Raw genomic sequence first — 20,940 nt, 5'->3', positions numbered from 1 at the left:
GACTTTACAGAGTACTATTACTCAAGATTACATAAAGCATCCTTGATACGGGTACCTCAATAATTTGTTATAGTAGGCCTATTGTACCGCAGGCGAAAGTGTTAAAAAAAATTGTGTATAAATTACTTAAAAGTGAGGTCATTAAAATTGTATGTCATTAAGTATTTATGAAATGAAAATTTGGCAAAATAGTGAGGACAACAGCAATATTGACAAAGTTGAAGCCCCATTCAGATACATGCATGTAGCTAATTTCTCTACTTAAGTATAAAAATTACAGATTCATGTTAAATGTCCTATTCAGCTTTCAGCTTCACTACTTGCAGGCTATTATTAGCACAAATGCTACTAACAAAGGTACAAAAAACAGATTTTTGATGATTTTCGAAATGAGCAATGCCAAATCACTGAATGGGCCTTTAATGTGTGTAACAGTTTGTTATCGCATCTAAGAAGCTGCAAAACCGCTTGACTGTACTTTGCAGATAGTCAGATACCCAGGATTCTCAGGTTCAAATCTTGGTCAACAATGAACTGTTTTCCTATTGTAGCCAATTTGAAGGAAAGAAAGAGTATATTCTGCATTAGGGAGAATGGGGATTGCTTCTACCCTTACCATTTATCTGCTCTGAAATGTTTTAAACTTCAAAACATAAATTGTATTTCAAAGAACTCAAGGTACAATTTCAACTTCAAGTATTCTTTTGTCCCACTAATAGAAATGAGAAATTGGAAGCAGAAGCCAAAGCGGGCATGGAGCGTTTTGAGGAGATCACCAAGAGATGGGACCAGTCTAGTAGTCGTGAGGTACCACAAGACTTGCATGACCTATTGATGCAACAGAAGGGATTATGTGATGCCATGATTGATGAGAAAAATAAACTCATTAATGATTTTCAGATGGTAAGGACTAGGAGTTCATAGTGTATATAATGCATTCCTTATATAGAGACAACTACAATCCAGAAAAAAAAGGCACTTTGCCTGTCTTTTGGTATATCTCTTCCCCCGCTCCCCCAATTCAATGTTGGACCAAGCCATGTTGTCAACAGGTATGTGAGACCCTCCAACATTGAAATATGGGGAGTGGGGAAGGGTGAGATATAAGGGGGAGTCTGTACTTCACATATATTGCATGCATGTTGCACTCGCCTCCAATTTTGATAGGGCACATATTTCCATTGTGCCAACTATTTTGACTCAGTACACCGGTCGATCTTACCGTTCCGATGTTGATTAAGATACTTCTTGCATCGATCCCGAGATGCGGAAAAAAACCAATAGTCATTTTGTCCCACATAAATGAATAAATAACAAAAACCCCCCGATCCCCCGAGTGGACTCACCCATTCGGTGACGTCACACACGATAATCACCCCTTATCCTCCTTGGTTTCTAGATGAGATAGACGTGTGGATTTTTCTTTACCAACGCTAAGTATCATTACGAACCAAAGGATCTAGAGATATACAGTTTGTTTGTTACACTGAGGTAAAAACCAACCAGTATAGTCGCTAGGGAGATAGTTTTGACGACATTTTTCGGCTAGAAAGGTGACAAAAACGATCCAAAAACTTAGCTTGTATGTGTGTTTCCGTTCATATACGGGACACACGTTTTCAAAATGGCCGCCCTTAGGACGCCATTTTATTTTTTGTTCTCACGTAAAACAACTATAGCAGACTAGTAAGTTACAATAGATGTTTGTACAGTACTGTGTATACATGTATGGTGAGTGATTATCGCTATGTTTATGGTGTGCTCTATCGTTATATCTTTCCGTACGCGTCTGATGACGAGTTACTGCTAAGAGTTCGTGGGTTTCGAAGGACCAGCCTGACAAATCTTCCCCAAAAGGTTTTCAGTTTTTCATCCCTTTGTATATATATTTTTATATCATACCACTACATCAGCGTCAGCCACTGTGCGTGTGGGTCTGTTTATTGGGCTTGAGCTTGTGTTCGGGGGGGGTAGTGCTGTACGCTCCCCGATTACTACAATGTCTAGGCCTTGTCAATCATGCCCTTCCCTTGTGGCAGAGTGGGACCCGCATCCACTCTGCTACACCCACAGGGATTGCTCTAAATCAAATAAGTGTGCTTCCTTTTGCATAGGCTTATCGGACATCCACTTCGAGGATTTAGAAAGTAGCGCTCGCTTAGGTCTTCGACACAGACAGAAGACGAAGACTAAGAAACAGAAGCCTACCGGTAAGATCGATATCGTAGGTACTAGCGCGGCCGGCAAGGGCCACGCTCAGGTAACCTCTGGGGCTCCGGGCCCGGGCAAGCAGGCGGACCCTCCGGGGACTGCTAGCGAGCCCGAAGGCCTAGCAGCCAGCGTAAAGCACTGACTTAACGCCTAAGCTAGTAGCAGGCAGCAGGGCGGTACTTGCCCTAACAGGCGAGTACCAGTCTACCAGTGAGATCTCTAGCGAGCTTCTTGCAGGTGGACACCCGTCTATTGCTGGCGAACGAGCGGGTCTAGCACCATGAAGTAGCCGGCGACGGACAGTATGCCAAGGGTACCCGGGCTTGCCTGGGTTGAATCCTAGCATACAGCGTGCAGCGGACTTGCCTCGGCCGGCCTGTAGCACGCAGCGTGCCAGTGGAACCCCGGGCTTGCCGGGGGTGATCCACGGCACGCAGCACGCCTTTCGTTCCCCGCAAGGGTCGAATGAAAACGTGCATGGGTTTAGCAGAGACGATACCGGGGCTCACGCTTCAGGTGTAGTCTTAGCAGAACCAACTGGGGTTGTCACACGGCAGCGTTCCATGGTGGGACCGCCGAGTGATTCCCTGGGCCTTGGAATGGCTGCCGGCTGTCCTCCGGGACTGGCTAGCGGCTATATCGGGTTGGGCTCGCAGTCTCTCACGGGACAGCGACCCAAGTGCAAACAGTGGCAGCTACCGAGACGAGCTACGGCTTGACTTCAGTGGTAGCCACTATGCACGCGCCCATAGCTGCCGTGAGTGGTCCGCCACACACAGCGCCCTTGGGCGAGGCTCAAGAGGTTAGGGTAGGTAGTTTGAACAGCCTGGCTGATCAACAACCCACTTATGTCCTCGAGAGCCAGCAGAGCGTGGGTGATCCATTACAGTCAATGGGTCAATTACCCTCTTATGATCGATCACTATCTATTCAGCGGAGCATGGCTCCATTGATTGATACTGCCTATTCAGGTAGCGAGGTGACTGATCGAGGGTATACACGCTCAGCTACCCGTGATACTAGGCAAGCTCCTTTAGCCAAGGGACAGCCAGTATAGCGGGGTACCCATACACACGGCTTGATCCTCTAGCGGGAACGCTGTGAGGCATGGGTACAGTGGTACGCAGCCGGGAGCCCTACCGGGCACCTACGCTACAACCACGCAGGTACCGCAGTACTCGTCCTGGCTACCACAGTCTCTGTGGCAACAGGGGGAGGCGGTACTGGTACTGCCGCTCCATGGGGTTTCCTGGTGGCGGATCCTTTCAGGGTCAGCTACCAACAGGGTATGCCCGTGGTATCCGCCGCAGGGTGGTTTCTTCCACGGTCTTCCACCGCGGCAAGTGCCGCCTAGCGTTGGGCAAGCAGTACCACCAGTTGTTACCAACCCGGCGGCGAGTGGCTAACCCTGATACAGCTCAGGGTAGGCCGCACACTGCTATGGCTAGGCGACAGCAGCGAGAGCGCGCAGTGGATCCCGGGTGCTATAGCTAGCATCTCGGGGTCTAGCGGGAGTACTCCCTCTTCTGCTGGTGTTCAGTTGGCTAGCCACACGGTGGCGACACCTCCCTGTCCACCTTCAGATGCCCGTCGTCAGATCTCTTCCTCATCAGAGAGTGAGTCAGAGTCTGAAGGCGAGGGAAAGGAGTCGGAAGATGAAACCAGTAGCGACTCACAGTCTGATGAGACTGTGCAGCTAGCTTCAGGTATCCTTCCCCGCTTCCCGTGAGGAACTCGCTAGCAATGGTCTACCTCCGGACACCGCTGAGGAGATGAGCCGTGTGGCCCCGGGGTTGGGCCTGGCGTTCTCTCAGGAGGAGTCCGTTCAGGAGAACCAGGGCATCTTTTCAGTAGGATGCCCAGCTAGCGCGTCCACACAAGGGTCGCCCGCACTTGCATTCCCGGCGGACCTCAAGGGTAGGTTTCGTAGGGCTGTCAGGCTCGCTGGAGCTTCGACGCCGCGTGCTTGCACGCTTCCACTGCGTGTTTCGCAGGAGGACTACGAAACCTACCTCAGGGTCCCTGACATGGATCCAGAGCGTTGCTAGCGCCTGCCGCTAGCGGCCAAGGCGCACGGGTCGCTCTCCCCCAGTGGGAGGAGGAGCTAAAGCTCATCGATAGCGAGCACGCCGCTTATCAGAGTCTCTAGCGCCGCTACCACGCTTGCCGAGCACCTCGGTAGGAAGGTAGCGAACGACCACGGGCAACGCCGAACTCTTCGCGAGGTTAATCTGTTAGCGGTGCTAACAGCTAACCTCAACGAGAGTTCTATGGGCCTAGCCCATAGGATGTCATCTCGCCGCCGGGAGAGTGCCTGTCTGTCCCTCCAGTCAACTTACGGCTCCGACTTTGCTGATGCAATGAAGAAGTCAGACTCGGTGGGACAGGGGCTACTCTTTGGACAGGCCTTTGCGCTACGGTTGAGGACCGGGCAAAGAAGGCCACCAATGAGAGCACTCTGAAGAAGTCGGAGGCTGCCCTGACCAAGGGAAGGGCAGTAAGGCGAAGAAGAAGCACAAGAAGAAGAAGTCTTCTAAGCGTTCTTCAGCGCCAGCTCCGGCTTCAGCAGGACGCGCACCACAGACTACACCCGAGCCCGAGGCTACTCCAGCACCTCCCAAGAAAACTGGGAAGCGCAAGAGTAGTGCTGGATCAGATGGCAAGCCCCCTAAGAAGAGCCGTTCTTCTAAGGGTGGCAAACCAGATCGGTCCTGAGGGCACTGCGGTCGACAGTCCATGCCGGCAGGCCTTGGACTTCCCACAGGGGATTCCCCCTGTGGGCGGCCGCTTATTGCATTACGCCCAGAGATGGCATGCCATCTCACCGGGCGCCTGGGTATTGTCAGTGGTCAGTGGGGGTTACAGGCTGGAATTTACCAGCCACCCTCGTGCGCCTGCACGATTCAGAGGTCCACGGTAGTGCCGCCAGACGGCCCCCAGCGCCGGGCACTACTGTCAGAGGTCACTCAGCTTCTCACGGCAAGCGATTGTCCCGGTCTACCCCCTTTCACCAAGGGGTTTTGGAGCACGCTTTTTCTGGCTCCAAAGAAGACCGGCGATTGAGGCCCATTCTGAACCTCAAGCCGTTGAACAGTTCATCAGGCCCAAGAGGTTCAGAATGGAGACTCTTGCTTCGGTGCTAGCCTGCCCCATCAAGGGTATGTGGGCGGCATCGCTAGATCTCTCGGACGATATCTGCATGTTCGATCGCACCTCAAGATCAGAGGTTTCTACGCTTCAAGGTACAGGGTCAAACTTACCAGTTTCGATGCCTGCCATTCGGCTTGTCCACCTCCCCAGAGTGTTTACACTCCTGGTCAGGGCGGTGGCAGCGCACCTGAAGCGCAGGGGAGTCAACATGTGTTGCTACCTGGACGATTGGTTCATTTACGGACGCACCCGCTGGAGACACAGTGTCTCGTGGAGTTAGTAGTCCGTGACGGTGCGGACCTGGGATTTCTGATCAACGCCAAGAAATCCAATTTGGTCCCGACGCGAGACACCACTATTCTTAGGGGCCCAGATCAACCTCAAGGAGGGGATCGCGGTGCCCTCACCCGAGAGGGTGACGAACATGGCGAGGTGTGCCCGACTCTTGGCGAGTCAGAGGGGCACCCGCTGTGGCATGGATGAAGGTTTTGGGCCTTATGGCCAGTATGGTAGACCTCGCACTGCCGTGCCGCTTTCACATGAGGCCTATACAACTACACCTTCTAGCCTTTTACAGGCCCAGTCGTCACCCAATATCCTCGCGGTTCGATGTCGGAGATCGCGCGAGAGAACTCTGGTGGTGGACCCATCAGCCCAATTTGACTCAAGGTGTCAGGTTTCCTGCACCAGCGAAAAGGCCACGTAGTGACGACCGACGCGCCAAAGCTGGGCTGGGGGCCACATCCACGGGACTCAGTCTCGGGCCTATGGTCGGCCACGGAGACGGAGTTCCATATCAACCTTCTCGAACTTTGGGCAGTGGAGAGAACTCTCCAGCATTTCGAGAAGGTGATCGTGGATCTCATATCGTTGTCCAAACAGACAACACAACCGTGGTGGCCTACCTCAACAGACAAGGGGCACCAGGTCACCACGGTTATGCCTGCACGCACCACGCCTGATAGGGTGGTGCAAGGCCAGGCAGATTACGTTGAGAGCGATGCACATAGCGGGAGTCACCAACATCCTCGCGGACGATCTGTCACGAGGAAAGGTGTCGGGACCTACAGAATGGTCCCTTGCTCCGCAGGTCGCCCAGACGATCTTCGAGGTGATGTACCACCCCTCGATAGATTTGTTCGCATCTCATCGAAATCATCAGCTGCCGGTGTATTGCTCAAGGGTCGCAGACCCACAGGCATTCGCCGTGGACGCTCTGTCCGTAGACTGGGGAGGAATGACTGCTTACGCTTTCCCCCCGATCTCACTGCTCGCAAGGGTGGTGACCAAGATCGGGAGGGAGGATTGCAACGTCATTCTGATAGCACCGTTCTGGCGAAACACCTGTGGTTTCGACCGATGGTGGATCTACTAGCGGCTCAGCCGCGAGTACTCCCGAAAGTTACAAATCTACTCCGGATGCCCGGAGGAGAGGTACCAAGTCTACCACTAGAGCACCTGCAGTTAGCTGCATGGCCCTTATCAGGGAACGCGGCGGAGGGAGGCTTTTCATCAGAAGCTGCTTCTCTCATCGCCGGGGGTAGACGAGAGTCTACCCTCCGTACGTATAGTCAGCGTTTGGCTCCCTACTACGCATGGTGCGATGAGAGAAATACATCTCCCACTAGAGCCCCTGTGCCTCTAGTGGCAGATTTTCTGACAGAAAAGTTCAGGTCAGGACTTCAGCAGGCAACGATAGCCAACTATAAGTCAGCCATTCTCTCGATTCATCGGGGATTTGAAGACGGCCGACTATCAATTCAGATGGGTCCCTAAGTCTTCTTCTCGACGGTATGTTCAACGAGCGCCCGCCGAAAGGAAGGTGGTCCTCCATGGGACCTCAACACAGTCTTGGAGTATATTAAGGGTCCCCTTTTGAGCCCCTGTCAAAAGCGACCCTTAAATACGTCACTCTTAAGGCGGCCTTTCTTCTGGCGTTGGCCGGGACGGCGCTGCTCAGAGTTGCACGCAGTCTCAAGTCAGCCTCCGTGTTACTAACAACGGAGCGATGCTGTTTCTTCGCCCGGATTTCCTTGCAAAAAATGAGCGAAGTACATTCCGACACTCGCCCCTCTTCCTCCCCAATATTGGGCAGGGTTCGTCAATAGCCGAAGACAGGTTGTGGTGCCCGGTGAGGCGCTACAGCACTACCTTGGCCGAACACAACCTTTAAGAGGGTCTCATGACCGCTTATTTATCACTCACGCAGAACCGCACGGTCCAGCCGCTAAACAGACTCTGCACGGTGGCTGGTCCAGGTGTTGGTGGACTCGGGCGGCAAAAGACGCCGCCCCAAGGCCCACTCAACCAGATCTATCTCATCTTCGTGGGCCTACCATAGGGGGTCCCCATAGAAGAGATTTGTCAGGCTGTGTCTTGGAAGAACCCGTCGTCCTTTTCCACGGTTTACTACAAAAGCGTAAACCAACGCACCAGGCGATAAGTTCTCCAGGGCTATTCTGCGGAGATAATATGGTGGTTGGGTATCAGGTGTTTTATGGACAATCAGAATTCCAACATGGTAAGAACCAGTGTTTCTATTCTTAACCACTGAACTTTCAGTTCAGGGTTTTTGTCTGTTCACGTAGTCTTTCTGTTTCCGGCCGTGAGAGGGGGGGAAATAGTTTGACCTCGCGATTACCATGCTACCCACTCTCCCGATCCTTATCAGATGCTGGCCAATCTTGTACCTCCATCCGTCGGTTACTTGCTAGATCGATCTTTCAGATGTTGATGCAAGAAGTATCTTAATCAACATCGGAAGCGGTAAGATCGACCGGTGTACTGAGTCTAGTCCCAAACAAAAAATGTTTGGTAGACTCATAACCGTGCGATCTTACCTTTCCGATGTTGATTATCCCGACCCCGGCCGCCCCTACAAGTTTGGCGAGTAGGGGCTGCCCAAGTCGGATAAGGGGTGATTATCGTGTGTGACGTCACCGAATGGGTGAGTCCACTCGGGGATCGGGGTTTTGTTATTTATTCATTTATGTGGGACAAAATGACTATTGGTTTTTTCCGCATCTCGGGATCGATGCAAGAAGTATCTTAATCAACATCGGAAAGGTAAGATCGCACCGGTTATGAGTCTACCAAACATTTTTGTTTGGGACTATTTCCTGGATTGTAAGTAGCTTGTAGAAGAGACAAGTAATCATTTTGTGCACCCTATCAATTTATTTGATAGATTTAGTCATCAGTAGCATAACTTTCACAGAAGCACTTTTACACAAAATGAGGGTTGGTTGTTGTTTGACAAAAAAGCTATTTCAAAGATTTTCAATGACTTACACAACCTCACAGTCAACCTGTCCACATTTTAAATAAATGTGGCATTTACTCTGATTAAATATTGTTACTTGTTTCAGTGCCCTTGAAGAGTTGCAGTACTTTACCTTTGAATCTCAATTGTGACATAATTACATGCATTTTGCTAACCTGTTTTTTCACTAATTAGTTCACCTTGTCTTATATAGTAATAGACAAAAATAACTTCCCAACTTACGCTCATCTAAGCCAAGACACACATTATGCAAAGTGCATGCATTACCCTGCGTATACACCATTCTATATCAAGCCATGATGTTCTTAGTCATGCCTATATTACGAGTTGTATAAAGTGTGTTTCTAAACCTATTGTCAAAACAAACATGTTACTAACTTTCAACCTTCATAATGACTTATTTCTGCATCTCATCTGTAGGAATTGAAGTCCAAAGATGATCATTATGTGAAGGATCTTAAGAAAGAAGCAGAAGACATTGATTTAATGCTGGAAAGAATGGAAGAACAAGTCAAGAATCTCGCCAAAGCCTACAGAGATGAAATTACACAGATAGAGGTAGGTAGAAAGAATAGAAATGAAGTAAGGAAGGGTGTGATTATTCAGCATTTTTCCTGATTTTAGGATTTTTTGTGGCCAAAAGTATTGATTATCATCTCATTTTGGGGTATTTTACCCCAATTTCACACAGTTTTTCAGGATTTTCTACTACTTTCAGGATATGTTGAATCACACCTCAGAGTATGTATTCTGTAACAGTTTTTACTGTAACAGTTCTCCTAAAATTGTTAAAGGGAGTCTTCGACAATCACAACATTATGCCTTATATGTTAGAAAAATAACTATATCAAGCACAAATCACATGGTTTTATTTAAAACAAACTTGTATTGGCCATAAAAACAAATAAAAACATCCGTCTCTCAATACTTCCTGGGCTCCGAAATTGTCTGTTGCAATGACGTTCCAGTAATACAATGAAGGCTGACGACAATTGAGCACAAATAACCATGACGTCATTGCCCTAGACAGTCGGAGCCCGGGAATTTTAAATATCATGTGTTGAGTGGCGGCCATTTTTATGCGTTTTTATGGTAAATATGTGATTTGCGCTTGATAATTAATTTTCTAACATATAAGGCATTGTGATTGCCGGAGACTTTTAAATAAATGAATTAATTTTCATTTAAGGGTCACTCACTTGCGTATGACATTCAATTTTCAGAAAACAATATAACCATTTTGGCATCTTTTGTTTCATTTTTTGTTAAAAATATCAACTTGTGATTTCTAGACAGCAAATATCCTAATATAGACATTTAGTGCAAGATGTATTATGGATAAATTGACAGAATTTCGAGGATTTTTCACAAACCCATTGTCCCTTTTTCTTATAAAATTCATGATAAATGTAGTGTTTCATATAGATTTTTAATGTTTAATCATTGACAACACACATGTACTTGTTGAATGTAACGTTTTACAGAAAGCATTTGAGGCAGAGAGAACAGAACAGTTAGAAAACAACCATCGTAAGTGGGAGTCAGCCATGCAAGGGAGGCGGGATCAAGAGCTAGATTATATGAAGCAACGAGAGAAACGTGTAGATGAGTATGAGCAACAGTTACAGCACTTGAGAATACAGGATGCTGAGGAGTATAATATGGTCAAGATTAAACTGGAGACTGATGTTCAGGTAAGGTATTAGGTAACAATATTTAAATTAAAATAGGGAAGGGGGCATTCTATTTAGTAAAAATGTAGCAGGATCCAGGGTACAGTGTCTTATCTTGTCATGTTCATCATTTCAGATAGTTAAGTTGCTTCTGGGCAGGCAAAATGAATGCCTTTGACTGATGTTAAATTGCAACTTTTAGCTATGGAAAAAGTTTGATTGTATCTAATTCATATGAAGGCCATAGCAAGCCAAACATTTTTAAAGGTCATAATTTAATTCTATAGAAAAAGATTGGCAAAAATCTCTAGCGGCACTCTCGACTACATTATTTTGCACAACCAAAGACTTGGCTATAAATTGATATTTGCCCAGTCCTATAAATAACATTGCCTGTCATAACTTGACCATTAAAACACTAATCAAACTTCTATTTTGGGTCAAAGACTTCAAGTATATCTTGCTATGATAGTCCCGCCCCTGTGTTGTAAATCTGATCTACTTAAAGTTCAATAGACTTTGAGGCTTTTAGTTAGGCTGCTAACTAAAAACCTATTGTGCATACATACACCCCCACAGTGTCATCGCCCCGATATCTTCATGGCAGAAATCGCCATGGTAGGTTAAATCCACCGCCACGCATACCCATTTTATATCGACCTGTTTAATAGTTTTGTGTTGCATAAGAGCCGAAGGACATCTGACTAAGGCTACTGACAATAGCCCCGATTAGCCCGGATACTGTCCTCGCTGTGTGTTAGTCAAGCATGGTACACCATAGGTCATATGGTTTTAGACTACCTTCACGATTGGCCTATACACTGCGCTATATAATTCGGCACATATAAATCAAAATTATTGTCAGTTTTTGACTCAAGACGCAAGCTAGTATCTCAAAGCGCAAGCCAGCGACTATCATATCTGTTAAAAATATATATTCAAGTGCAAGGAACCACATCTGGTTTCTTTATACGAAATCATTTACGGGAGATATTCATCATTTTCAAACCCGGTATCCAAAGATTTATCGTCTGAATATCAATCGTGCATAGCACATCCACGTGTATCGATCCCGTGTATTCATTTCAGTGTCTCTTGCTGTATAGTGTAATTATTAACCGGGCGATGTCGGTGTGCCCCCCACACACCCCATCAAAGAAAAAATATGAATGTGTTGTTTTTATGAAATGAAATAATAAACTTGTTTACGTAATATTTCAGGTATTAGAGCAACAGTTACAACAGATGAAGGCCACTTATCAGCTGAATCAAGAGAAACTTGAATATAACTTCCAGGTCCTCAAGAAACGAGATGAGGAAAATACTATTACTAAATCACAACAGAAGAGAAAAATTACTAGGTAAGGGTTGATAAACTTTTTCTGGTTTGCAATTTTTCAGTGAGGTCAAATAGCAATGTAACAATACCAATCAGTTGATGATAAAGGCACCTGTCTCAGAATTTCTAAGTAACTTAGTAATTAGTTTATACTTTTCTTATTTTTATATTAACATGCATTCTGGTTTCTTTTTAGGTTACAAGATGTTTTAAATAATATGAAGATAAAGCTTGCCAAGCAAGAGAAACAGTACCGAGAGGAAAACCAGAACTTAGCTGATGACTACAAACGTATCACTGAACAGTTTAAGGAGCTGCAGAAGAAATCCAAGTAAGTCATATACAGTGGCGGATTTAGAGGGGGGCGCACCCGGCGCGCGCCCCCTCTATTTTTTGCAGATCGGCGTCTGACTCTGTGTATTTTTGCAGAGCGGCGCCTGACTTTGTGTGGGCGCCGAGCCGCAGCAGCGGCGGTCGTGGCTCGGCGCCCCCTCTATTGAAAATTCCTGGATCCGCCCCTGATATATAGTATTGTTATATATGTGATGCGATCAAGCAAAATGAGTCTGATGTTGATCAAAATCAAAATACAGTTTTAAATCGCATTATATGAGCCATTCTCAGAGCTTTATTTTGCTGTAAACCCCATCTAATTAGACTTACGATTCCAGAGATATGGCCATTTAAGTGTTGCTCAGAACAATAAAATACAAAGGAAGTTGGATACTATTATACAAATATTACATGCCTATGAGTGTGATAGTACAAAATATATCATGAGGTCAAATTTTGACTTTTCTATTTCACGAGGCGTAGCCAAGTGAAATAGATCAGTCAAAATTTGACCAAATGATATATTTTGACTATTACACGAATATTGGCATGTAATATTTGTTTTATATCGTGATATCACATGGTTTCTTTTCATGCCATGTGATAGTATACAAATATTAACTGTCTATGAGTGTGATGGTCGAACTATAATCACGAGGTGAAAGATGGATTGTTACATTCCACGAGCCGGAACGGCGAGTTGAATGGAACAAACATCTTTCACCGAGTGATTATATTTCGACCAGTACACGAATTTAAGACAGTTAATATTTGTTTTATATCAATCATGCATAAATTCTATTACTAAAATACTATTTAAGGTAGCAAATACATTTTGTCATCAACATAACACCATGTTTTGCCATGATATACTTCACATTTTGGTGTCCACCTCATAACTAAATCGGCGAAGTCCAAGAGTCAGCGACGGCTTGGCGCAGGCGCACTACTGGCAGAGCACTATGATGGTAAAGACTATCACACGGAGAGGGTGATAGTAAAAATGATAAATGGTAATCAACCAATGAACTGTCTAGAATTTATGTATGAGTGATATAATATACAAATATTACATGCCTATCACATGGTTTCTTTTCATGCCATGTGATAGTAAAAACTATCACACGGCTAAAGTCACTGTAATCATGATATAATATTGATTATATCTCAAAATCAATATTCCTGACTTCTGACTCATTTTGCTTGATCGCATCACATATTAGTCATCTGAATTGCGGATTTAAGTCATGTGGTACATTAATCAGAAATGTTTGAATATATACAGCCTAAAGTTTCATGTAGGAACATGTTTGCACAGTAGCGTTCACGGAACACTTGCAATATACATGTATCAAATTTACTAGGCAAAAAGTTATGCAACTTGCATCAAAAACTTCAGTCGTCATTCATAGGGTTACTGCTCAGTGATTGTTGCCCACATCTACACATAGTTTGCAGTGGTGGCATACATATTTCAAAAGCGTACTACTTTTATCCTGGTTTTATGACAAGCAAATATGGAGCATTATGCATTCTTGCATACATAAGAGTTTGTGGACATAAAATTATGCTCAGAAGTGGTAGCCATCTTGATTCAGACTCCAGAAATCAGACACCTGAAGCTTGATGGTGATATGTGTGGTCTGCATTTATTATTTGCATTAATGTCCTGTAGAAGCAGGATCTGCTGCAGAATTTATTCAACGATGATGTTGATTATGAGTGATATAGAAACCTGTATATATACACTCCACTGGTGACAGCTAAATCAAGCATGCACTGATGGCAAAGCTATTAAAATCCAGAATCTCAATAATCATAAAAATTTTGACTTTGTTTCTTTCAGGCATTTCCAGGCCACTGATACCAGGAAGTTTCATGACATCTGGTGTATGAATGAAGAAGAAGTAAAAAGTCTTGCACAAAAGGTATTGGAACAGGATAATATCATTATGCATCAGCAGCTTGGTATGCAATGGAAGCCACCACAAGACTTGTAAGTATACATGCACATCCCCACCACTCCACACCCCACCACACCACACCCGGACTGTACTTTCCGCCGCAGTTGAAGATCTGAGATATGGTCCATTGAACATTAAAAAAAAAAAAAAAAAAGAATTTCCCCACACATTTTCCCTTTTTTTTTACAAATTTATAAATTTGTAAAGCTTATTTGGAGGAGAATTTGCCTGTTATACTATTCAGCAATTACTTCAGCGGTGTCCGTCTGCTCTGTCTGATTATCACGTAAAAAGATCTAGGTCATGCGTTGCTACGCAGTTTGACTAGAGAATGAGGTGCCGATGTGATGATGATGTGATTCAATTAGCCAATCAGAACCCCACTTCCGTATTCGCCATAAACTGCACCAAATTGGTAGACCACTGAAGTATTGTGCTGAAAACTATAAATATCTCAAAAAATGAAAACGCTGACATTACAGCCCATATACTTTCACCATGTATGTTGCCATTGGGGAAGCTCGCATCCTTAAAAAAAACCCACAATAACGCCAATGTTTAAACATGCCATCCAAATTTGTTTACATAATTATTACTTATTCACACAGGAGTTTCATGGAGAACATTGGTCCAGTCACATCAGACAGAAGCAAGAAGAAAGTCATCTCTGCCCACGAGGTTCTACAAGAAGTCATGTCATCAACAGGTGGTAGTGTTAAAGATGATGCAGGTAGTGAGGCAGGTAGTGAGAAACCAGACTCACAGAAAGGAGATGGAGATGAAGAAGGGGGAGACTCTGGGAAGATGTCAGTGAAAACGATAAAGAGGGTGCTGGAACTGCTTTGTGATGAGTCGGTGAGTAAAATGATTGTTTATTGATTAAAGAGTTTAACTTCAACACAACACTATTTTTTTCGCTCACCTGGAATGCTTTCGCAAGGTCGACTAGCGTCTTCAGCAGATGGTGGTGCTGGGGATGGTGATTGTCTGTTATTTCGTTTAAATGTAGTAAGAGCTGATAATGTTTACTTTAAAAGGAGTGCAATTTTGGTTTAGTTGGTTAATTGAAATTGTGATTTGAGGAGACCTGTACAACCAGATTTGAAAAGGCTCTATCTGAAATGGGTTGTAGCAAAAATCGTTGTGTATCCTAGAATTGAACACTGGGAAGAATTAGGTACAACTTGAGATTTGGACACAATTTAGCAAAATATATACTGTGTTTAATTAATATCACCAACTTTTATTCTTCAGGGTTTCCTGGTGGAGGCAAAGCTTAACAAGCTGCTTGCACCTCTGGAGACGGATGAACGTTGCCTTATGAAGCTGGATGCCATATTTGGTGTAAGTTTGATTGCTTTTAGTTGTGTTTGTCTGTACTAATATCATTGTAATAAGGTTTCATTGGGTGGGCCATCAGATTGGAAAGGTTGTCAAGCTTTCCCCTGATTTATTCAGGACTTAAGAAGTCAGTCACACTTGATAAAAGCTCAATAACCTTTTCAATCCAACGGCGCACCTGTTGAAACTGTGTTGCTTGTTCAGTCACACCTGATGAAAGCTCAATAACCTTTTCAATCCAACGTCGCAGCTGTTGAAACTGTGTTGCTTGTTCCTGTAATGAAAGCCTATCTATTTATCTATTTGTGATAGTAAATATTTTTAAGGAGTAGCTTCTGATGCATTGTTCAATTAAGTTATATTACTTATCAAATCATAATACAGCAATAATTCATTTATTTCGCAAATTGTATACCATTATATAAATAATAATTATTATTATTATGTTGTCACCTTGGACCTGAAGTGAGGGTTGTTTCATACCAAATTATGCGCAATACAAGTACATGAAAATAAAACTAATACCAGTTGCTTTAATGTTACAATTGTAATTTTCTACTTTCCTTCCAACAATGTTTGGTTTTCAGGCCCTTGGTATTGACACAGAAGATGACATACATCAATTAGCAGCTTACTTTCTTAAAATTGGAGTAATACAACCGGATGGAGGAGCTACGGAAGGGTCTAGGCCAGATCCGTTAGCACAGGATGGGACTATGCCACATGATATACATGTAAGTATGGAGCAGGCATCAATCCAGGGTCAGAATTTTGTTCCACTGTGTGGGAATCAATCTTGATTCTTGCAGACACAATTTGTGGGAATTATTTGATGGACTGCCAATCAACTTCTGTGCTACAAAAATTTGCACGAATCTGCATTGATTCATACAACTCTGTTTGCGAGAATCTTTACTGAAATACTGACCCTGCAATCATACTGTATGAAGTGCCAGTTACTGTAAACCGTAACGAACCATTGGGTGATTCAACACGGAAAGCAATAATGCACATCCATGTGTACTTCTGTGATCCACATCAAGTATAGCAGTTGTCTACAGAGGCACTGTGATCCGCATCTTGCAAATGATTGCGTACTTTGCATGCGTAGTGCACACGTTCTTCCAAGTGTGTTACATTGTGTACAGTGCACATGGTGTGATGTTGTGTGTGTTCACAAGAGAAATCCACATAAATAGATCATAGAATAGATAATGGACATAACCCATGGTGGTATTTGTTTGGTAGTATTGATTATCATGATTATGATGATAAATAAGTTCAGTTGGGTGGAACTAGTGGAGAATTGAGAGGTTGTAATAGCTAAATATAGAGGAAGAAGGATTATACATGTTGGGATCTTTGTTACAGGGCTGTATTGTTTGTATTTTTTGGGCAGGAATATTAACAGGAGGGCATGTATGATACTGTCTGCATTTTTCTTGACTGGGCAGGAGGGAGAATTGTATAACTGTGGAGACATTTTCACCACTACGTCAGTTTGTATTTTTGGATTATATTTACTAAATTGCATATATGATTTACGATAACACAAAAAATTCATGTTGAATTTGTCAGCAGGAGAGTAGAGTTAGCCATTCTGGTGATGGACCACAGATAATGAGTGATATGGGTACTGGTATGGATCCAGATGATGACCTGGATGAGGAGGAGGTAGGATAAACACAAACCTTTAGATGTCTGGTAGGGGCTCTATTGGTATCGGGCAGGGGTGGTAGGGGCTCTATTGGTGTCTGGTAGGGGTGGTAGGGGGCTTTATTGGTATATTACAGGAGTGGTAGGGCTCTTGGTATCTGGCAGGGGTGGTAGGGGCTCTATTGGTATCTGGCAGGGGTGGTAGGGGGCTTTATTGGTATCTGGCAGGGGTGGTAGGGGGCTTTATTGGTATATTGCAGGAGTGGTAGGGGCTCTTTTGGTGTCTGGCTGGGGGTGACAGGGACTATAATAAGTAAAAGAACCTCAAAATGGTTTTCAAATGAAGAAAGCATATGAAATGCATGTTCCATTAAACAGATGCTTATGTGCTGAAATTGACAAGCTAATCTTATGATGTTTAGGTGCTTGTCTATATTATAGGGCTTAGCAGGGTAAGGAGATACCTTGGATGTTGCTTCATGTGACCTGGGTCTTGAAGTGTAACTTTCTACAGAAGCTAATCATTAATTGAGTACTTTTACAGGGAGGATATTGACATGTAGGCAAGCTTTATTGCTTGGAACATTACCCCCCTGAGCACCTGCTGATGTAAAATTGCCTCTGACTGGTCAATTACACGATATCTTTATTTAAAGCACCAATCAGAAAGGAGCTTTGCAAATAAGTCACCCCAATTTTTTTTTTTGCATGGTGAAATTATTTTAACAATGTTGCTGATTGGTCCAACTGATAATGAAAACTTCTTTTTGACCAATAGGCAGGTAGTTCTCATGGGGTTAAGGTCAGCTTGTTTCTGTGTACAGCTAGAGACATCTGACAAGCAGGGGAACTGTAACTTAGCATCTTACTATAAATAGGGGAATGTTGTATCTATCTATCTGGGTATGTCTATAAAGGCTCTGTCAGTTTCGATCCAAATGTCGCCAAATTCATACGGGAGATCGGGGAATATACTAAGACGGCAATGCACTTTATTTGGTTAAAAACGGTCAATAATTGGCTGCAAAAACAGTGAAAATATGGGTAAAAACAGGGTTTTTGTTATGAAAATATGTTGCAAGCCACGCGTCACTGCAGCTGGCCGGCAGCTGTCAAGCGCCAGGCGTCGTAATGCGTGACACGCCAATGCGTACAGAACGGCGCAGAGCCACACGACTTGCGAGCCACCAGTGGACATGATAATACGGAAGTTGTCAGTGTTTGTTAAAAAGTAGGCCTATAGGCCTAAACAGCATGAAGCGGTACTATATAAATCTATAAGGAAATGAGGACAAAAAAGGTACGGGTATGTGGGTTATCAAAAGAAAATGAAAACGGGAATAAAATAGGCTAAAGAAGGAAAAAAAGGAACTAATCAGGAAATATAAATTAAAAAGCTAACTGAGAACAGAATTAAACAAATAATATAGGCCTAACATGGAAACGGGAAATCACAAGCTAAGCAGCAAAAATTTTTTTAAATGGAACAAAATTGGCCCATGTAGAAGAAACTCAAAAGAAAGAAAGAAGCTAAAAAGGAAATGAAGGCCCAAGGAGGCCAGGTTTAGATAAATAAAATTTACCTTTTCAATGATTCCATCTGTTCAGTAATTGCTCCTGTTTTAGTGAACGCTCCCATTTACTCATCTAGCGGGGACCCGCGCGAAGCGCGGGTGTCCCGCTAGTATTAGTAAAATGTCAAAATATTATTTTCAAATCCAAATTGCAGGGTCTGAAGATAGTGGCACACTCATTAACAAGATGATGTTCTTGATGTTATGGGTGTACTTGATGGGGGATACATGTGGCAGTTGTTGGGAGGGCAGCTTCAGAAAATTTGTCACCATGACCCTAATCATAATTTCTCTTGGGGTTGTGACTTCCTTGGATGGGCAATGGTGTTCTACAGGGTTAACTGAGAAAATAACTCTTTTGGAGGGTTTTTTTTCAGCCAAGCATGTCAACCTGTAAATTCAACCAGAGTAGTTATTGTCATAATCTTGTGTACGTTTTTTCAATGACAAAGATCTTATATTTCTTCACAACAGAATCTAGGAGCTATAGCCGAAGAGATGAAGGCCAAGATTAGTGGCAAACCACAGGAGGAAGAACAGGTGAGTATTACTAGTATTTAATATTTAATATTCATGGTAGTTTCTAAGGGAAAAGAGAAAGAGGCTCCCAGGCTCTATTTGCCCATCAGTTACCATGACCTGATAGCTTCTCAAAGTTGACTGGGAGCAAACTAGCTTCTGGTTCACACAAAATCCACTTCAACTGGGCTCTACTTTTTAACGAAATACAACCTTTTTCAAACCCTACTTTTGGGCTATTCCATTTAAATTCATGTTACCTTTGATTCACTCGTTACAGGATGAGTTTGATGAAGGTGATTTAGATGCAGAAATCATGCAGGCAACAGCAGGCTTCCAAGATGATGCTGGGTCAATACGTTCCATCAGATCAGACGGCTCTGATCTAATCCATCCTAATGATGTGTTCAAGGCAATCAGAGAGTTTGTTAATGAACATCGGAAACCAACAAAGTAAGCTAACTAATGAGCTGTGTGGGATTCATATTCTATAATGTTGACTTACTATTGTATTTAATTCTAATTGTAAAAATATGTTTGAGTAGTAAACATGATGATTTGAATAGGTGATGAGTACTACGTAGACATGAGGACTCATGTCTTGCAATTCAGCGAGAATCAATTTTTGTAGAGATTTTCTATAACTGATTTGTATGAATCTAAAGAAATTTTTATAGATTATTGTCAAATGCTGTGGCTGGAAGCCAGCCAAATGGGTTCTCATAAGATGAAACAAAATTCTACCCCTGGAGGACTTATTATGGGAGGATTGACCGATTTCAATATACCGTAAAGATTCGCCTAATGGCACACTTGGGCTCCTTTGCCTTGGAGTAAATTTCATGTGTAAATAGAGAGCTCTAAAATCCAAACAAGAATTAAGGTTCTGTGTCCTTATTTGCTAGTAGGAATTTTATGGGAGGGCACTTATAGGTTTTGCCTAAAAGTCCACTTAATGACAAGGCAGCCCATAGCACCATTTAGGTGAATCTTTTCGGTACTATTTCCACTATGGTTGACTGACCCCCACTCTCCCTTCTGATGAAGTTTCAATCTGATGACATTTCATTCTTTTTTGATTATGAGCACCAAAAATATACATTTGAAGTCCCCATTGAATACTGTGTGATTCCACTTTTGACACATTCTGGCTTACAAAATCCATATAAAACATTTTTCAGCTATAATATTCAACAGGTCAATGAGAAAAATTTGGACTTTCTACTTTGATGGAGAAAAAGTGGTGATGAGGTTGCTGATAATGATTGGATCCTACTCCTTTAAACAGTGGATTGGGCTTTTAAGGTGGTACTACACCCCTTAAGGTTGGTCTGAACCCTGGAATTATGGAAACTTTCGGGCCTCATAACTTCTAAATTGTTTGTCTAAAGTATATAAAAGTATACATATTTAGAATGGCAAAGACTGGATAAGTTCATCTGTGAGGTCAAATTTGGGCCAAAATGGCACTTTTTTTGGCCCAAAATCCCTAAAATAACGGTTTTGGCCCACTTCTTTTTTGTGCACCATAACAAAAAAATTTCTTGGGCCAAAATTTAATTTTATTAATTTTAAAAACTAGATCAAAATATCTAGGACCCGTTTTTCATTTTTTGAATTTTGACCAATTTCACCAAAAATATTTGAAATTTGTGCCAAAATCGGGCTTTTTTATGATTTTTTTGAAAAATCAACATTTTTTGACCATTTTTGGGGCAAATTTCTCAAAGTTAGTCGAAATTCAAAAAAATGAAAAAACGGGTCCTAGATATTTTGATCTAGTTTTTAAAAATTAATAAAAAAAATTTTGGCCCAAGAATTTTTTGTTATGGTGCACAAAAGAAGTGGGCCAAAACCGTTATTTTTAGATTTTAGGCCAAAAGTGCCATTTTGGCCC

At 43.3% G+C, this 20,940-nt stretch overlaps 2 protein-coding genes across 3 annotated transcripts in view; one reads left to right on the top strand and one right to left on the bottom strand.

Annotated features, from left to right (window-relative positions):
- LOC140151086 (large ribosomal subunit protein uL5) overlaps window positions 1-20,940 on the bottom strand; it is an 84,536-nt gene that overhangs the window by 16,395 nt on the left and 47,201 nt on the right. The window lies entirely within an intron of this gene.
- The window catches only part of LOC140151085 (dynein regulatory complex protein 1-like), a 31,572-nt gene that overhangs the window by 7,100 nt on the left and 3,532 nt on the right, over window positions 1-20,940 (top strand). The window contains exons 4-15 of one of the 2 annotated variants that reach the window (XM_072173294.1): window positions 720-903; window positions 9,065-9,202; window positions 10,129-10,338; window positions 11,539-11,678; window positions 11,853-11,987; window positions 13,836-13,985; window positions 14,562-14,808; window positions 15,208-15,297; window positions 15,882-16,028; window positions 16,876-16,968; window positions 18,999-19,064; window positions 19,324-19,496. In XM_072173294.1, coding sequence (XP_072029395.1) covers window positions 720-903; window positions 9,065-9,202; window positions 10,129-10,338; window positions 11,539-11,678; window positions 11,853-11,987; window positions 13,836-13,985; window positions 14,562-14,808; window positions 15,208-15,297; window positions 15,882-16,028; window positions 16,876-16,968; window positions 18,999-19,064; window positions 19,324-19,496 — 1,773 coding nt within the window. Of the gene's footprint in view, window positions 1-719; window positions 904-9,064; window positions 9,203-10,128; window positions 10,339-11,538; window positions 11,679-11,852; window positions 11,988-13,835; window positions 13,986-14,561; window positions 14,809-15,207; window positions 15,298-15,881; window positions 16,029-16,872; window positions 16,969-18,998; window positions 19,065-19,323; window positions 19,497-20,940 lie in introns of both variants that reach the window. The other variant, XM_072173293.1, reaches the window with a different exon arrangement.

Source organism: Amphiura filiformis, chromosome 4 (assembly GCF_039555335.1).
Source record: "Amphiura filiformis chromosome 4, Afil_fr2py, whole genome shotgun sequence".
Classification (NCBI taxonomy): Eukaryota; Metazoa; Echinodermata; class Ophiuroidea; order Amphilepidida; family Amphiuridae; genus Amphiura; species Amphiura filiformis.
The sequence above is the reverse complement of the archived record's forward strand: the minus strand, read 5'-3'. Positions and strand labels throughout refer to the sequence as shown.